Source organism: Stenella coeruleoalba (assembly GCF_951394435.1).
Source record: "Stenella coeruleoalba genome assembly, chromosome: 2".
Taxonomy (NCBI): domain Eukaryota; kingdom Metazoa; phylum Chordata; class Mammalia; order Artiodactyla; family Delphinidae; genus Stenella; species Stenella coeruleoalba.
Window position 1 is genome coordinate 105,284,245 of NC_137147.1, and position 4,403 is coordinate 105,288,647.

General features: G+C 46.6%; 1 protein-coding gene across 1 annotated transcript; it reads left to right on the top strand.

The window, feature by feature from the left end:
• Window positions 1-263: 263 nt before the first annotated feature.
• Window positions 264-2,454, top strand: ANKRD34C (ankyrin repeat domain 34C; the record flags this gene model as incomplete). The annotated part of the gene is made up of 1 exon (XM_079913829.1): window positions 264-2,454. One exon carries the CDS (start codon window positions 264-266, stop codon window positions 1,869-1,871), a length of 1,608 nt encoding a protein of 535 aa, XP_079769955.1. The 3' UTR covers window positions 1,872-2,454.
• Between the last annotated feature and the right edge of the window lie 1,949 nt (window positions 2,455-4,403).

Genomic DNA, 4,403 nt, shown 5'->3' on the forward strand with positions numbered 1-4,403 from the left:
TTTAATCTTCACAAAGTCAGGTAGTTTGCCACTATCACCACAGTCACCCCTGCCATGTTACAGATGAAGAAATAAACCCAGAGAAGTTAAATAACCAGGCAAGGTGGCATAACTTGGGATCAAACTGGGACACGGCTGTATCCAGAGTCTATAACAGCCTTGCTGCTCAGATCAGCTCTATAGAATATATGACCCTTTTCTCTCTTCTTCCCTTGCTAGGTCTGATCGCCACTGTGGCTCAGAGACTCTAAGCTGTAGCCAGTATGATGGATGACAACACCGAATTAAGGACGGATGGAAACTCACTTTTAAAGGCCGTGTGGTTGGGGAGGCTCAGGCTGACCAGACTCCTCCTGGAAGGGGGTGCTTATATCAACGAAAGCAACGACAAAGGCGAAACGGCTCTCATGGTGGCATGTATCACCAAACACGTGGACCAGCAGAGCATTAGCAAGTCCAAGATGGTGAAGTATCTGCTGGACAACAGGGCAGACCCCAATATCCAGGATAAGTCTGGCAAGACCGCCCTCATCCATGCTTGCATCAGAAGAGCTGGGGGAGAAGTGGTCTCCTTGCTACTGGAGAATGGAGCAGACCCCAGCCTCGAGGATCGCACAGGGGCTTCAGCTCTGGTTTACGCAATAAATGCAGATGACCAGGATGCATTGAAACATCTCCTGGATGCCTGCAAAGCCAAAGGCAAGGAGGTGATTATTATAACAACGGATAAATCATCTTCAGGAACCAAAACCACCAAACAGTATCTTAATGTCCCTCCTTCACCCAAAGAGGAAGACAGACAGTCACCTCCACGGTGTGCATCTCCCTCGGGTATTGAACTGAAGGCTCCAGGCCTGGGCTCTCCACCCAGTGAGAAGGAAGATGACTTCTTTAGCCTCCAGTCAGGGCATCCAGGTGGTTGCGACACCTCCAAGGCTCCTAATGATCCTGGGTCACTCACTAGGAAGGTCGGGAACCTCAAAAGGGCCCGTTTGCCTCAACTGAAGAGGCTCCAATCTGAGCCCTGGGGCCTGACCGCGCCCTCCGTGTTGGCCGCCTCTATGCGCCAGGATGGGAGCCATGGCGCAGGTGCAAACAGCGAGGTCATCAAGAGCATCAGTGACATGTCCTTCCCCAAAAGGGGCCCCCTTTCCAGAACCAACAGCACTGATGGCAAAGACCCCAGCCTCTTCCTCACGGTCACGGAGCAGGTTCTGAAGATCCCAGCCTCTTCGGCACCAGCCTCGTGGAAGGCAGCCTACGAGAAAAGTCAGCCTCCCCACCCACGTCTGGCCAGAAGAGGAACTCTCCCTATTGACCAAGAGAAGGGTGGCATTGGCCCGTCAGGCCCCTCTGCTCTCAAAGATGCAGCGTCCCTCAAACGGCTGGAAAATGACCTCTACGATTTAGATTTACAGCCAGGGGCCGATCCGCCCAACTCCATCTCCCTTGAATCAGGCAAAGGACCCGTAGATTGGAAGAAGCTCAACAACTCCCACTTGTCTCTCTTCCAGGGCTCCAGGGAGGCCCTGGATGCTGCGTCCTGCACATCTCCCAGCTCAGCGCGCCACAGGCCACCCCATCTTCTAGAAAGACGAGGTTCCGGAACTCTGCTACTAGACCGAATTTCCCAGATCAGGCCTGGCTTCCTTCCGCCTTTAAATGTAAATCTGAACCCACCTATCCCGGATATTAGATCGAGCAGCAAACCTTCCTCTCCACTTGCTAGTGGCTTAAAATCCATGGTACCTGTTGCTCCAAGTTCACCAAAGAGAGTTGACTTGAGAAGTAAAAGGAAGCTCCTCAGAAGGCATTCTATGCAAGTTGAACAGATGAAGCAGCTGTCTGACTTTGAAGAAATCATGACCTAGAAGCTTTTTCAGTGAGGTTTTTTTTTTTTTTAAATCTACGTAGTTTATGAAAAGTACCATAATCTAGACCAACATGGTCATGCAGAGTCTCTGCATCTTGATCACTCCTTACTGTGGGTGTGTGGCTACTTCAGGAGAGATGGAAACGGTGCCGCTTCCCTTCTGAAAGACCATCTGGGTTCTTATAGGCCTACTTGAGAAGAGCCCAGTATAATTGGGTTTTGGAGATGAAAAAATCTCCGAAGGAAGAAAACCTTTGGAGTTTGAAAGTCACACCGCAGGTACAATGATCTAAGCGGCTGACGCCCATTATTTTCTACCAGACAAACAATTTAAATCACAAGATGGTATCTGGAGGACGTCATGGGTAATAAATCTATAAAGTGCCTATAAAGAAAACGAGGCTTTTTCGAATGTGCAAAAGTTCAAAACCGATCTTTGGGCTGTTAAATATGGGTATCTGTGTCACATCTGGAGGAACAGAAGTAGAATTCTCCCATCAGAGAGGTTCTGGTATTCGGGTCCTGCCTCTTACCATGTCATGGGGCACTGGCTAGTGTAGCATAGTTGAGATCTTTCAGAACTCCGGTAACAGGCTTTATCCACGTACTAATGCGGGTGTGCTTTGAGTCCCCAAATATTAGATCTACGTGTCCCCCAAATTCTGTTGTGTCACAGTAGCTGGTGCCTCAGAGACGAATCTTGCCCAGAAATGAAACTGGCCTTGGCCTCCTGCCCTGACACAGGTTCTGTGTTGAAATCTTGTGAAAAACAGTCAGGGGCTATTGGCTAATTTGGAGTTTTGTACATACAACTCATAGAATAGACCCATAAGAAGCGTTTCCTGATTATTCTTTAAAAAAAAAAAAACTTGGTAAGATCTCTCCAAACTAGAATGATACATGGTGATGGGAGAAGCACATATTACAAGGTAGAGTAGATGGTTCTCAGGCCAGAGGCACTGGGGACCACTTGTAGCCTGAAAATTTTAAGGGATGCAAACTGTCACTTCCCCTTCACTTTTCTGGGAAATTCAAGAACATCTGGTTTCTTCTTTGCCTGAATTATCTATGTGATGAGAGATTTGTAGAAATAACCTGTACAACCTTTTCGAGCCACTTTGTACGAACCCAAGAACGGAAGCAGACATTTAGCACGTTTGGTGCAATGTAGCCACGTTCTAGATGAAGATATTTCTGGTTATTTTCCCATTTATTGTTTTCTTTCATGCTGCTTAGATATGTTTGCTCTATGGTTAAAAAAATTCAGTAGTCCTTGGGGAGAGCATCACATAGAGGAAAGAGGAGAGACTTTGAGATTTGGGTTTGTATCTCTATTTCATCATTTACCAGCTGCGTGACCTTGAGGAAGTGGCTTAACTTCTCCAAGCCTCCACTCCCTCATCTGTAAAATGGGGTTAGTAATGCTTCACCTTACAAGTGTGTGGTGAGAATTAAATGAGATAATGTATGAAAGTGCCTGTAACTGTGCCTGGCACAGGTAGAAGTAATTGGAAAAGAGGCAGCTGATTTTCATACTCCTTTAGACCGCCGGAGCCTCAAAATCTCAAATAATACCTAATACCCTACACAAAGTGAAGCAAAGTCTAGCTGCAATATTCAAAGGGCCCCTTGAGATTCTCAGGGGTTCTGTCAATACTGAGCCTTAAACTCACTTGTAGAGTAAAAGAAATTCTGCCACAGAAGCTCTGCACATCAGACCATTTCTATAATGACATTTGCTAGAAAGGTATCTGTATATCCCAATCAAAAGTGCTAATGATGGTTATAAATACACCGAGTGTTTGTTCTTTAGTAATTCCTTTAGGGAAGGCACGTGCTCAGCCTCGGCACTATGGGTCTTTCGGGCTGGATAATTCTTTCCTGTGGGAGACTGTCCTGTACGTTGTAAGTTGTTTAGCAGCATTCCTGGTCTCTACCCATTAGATATCAGTAGCATCCTCATCCTAAACTGTGACAACCAAAAACGCTTTCAGACGTGGCCAGACATCTCCTGGAGGTGATATCACCTTAGCTGATCACCACTGCTCTAGGAGAACGATTGTGTACACGGTAGAAATATGCCAAGAGCAACCAAACTGCATGAAGGTGTAGGTCTGGCTGGCTGGCTAGGCTGTCCCACTAACTTCAGGGCAATTCAAACTGTAACTTAGTAAGATGACTCATATACAACGTGCGCCTTCAGGATTCTCGACCTCAGTGCTAATGGCCTCTTGTACTTGGCAGGAAGGGAAGAAAATGAGAAGAATAGCACATAAGCTAGTGAAACTCTAGGGCTCATGACCTCGGTTGAGTGTCCCAACCCATACGCTCTTCAGGATCATTTAGATGGTAATAGTTCTCACCAACTGGCCATGATTACAGGCAAAGCAACAACTCTGATGTATTAAAGAGAGAACCAGACAGACAACCACTGTTCTCAGCAGCTCATTAAAGGAACGCACACACACTATTTTAAGTACTTTTCCAATGGTCGTCAGTGTCAGTTAAAACTAACGTCTGCCAGTATTGA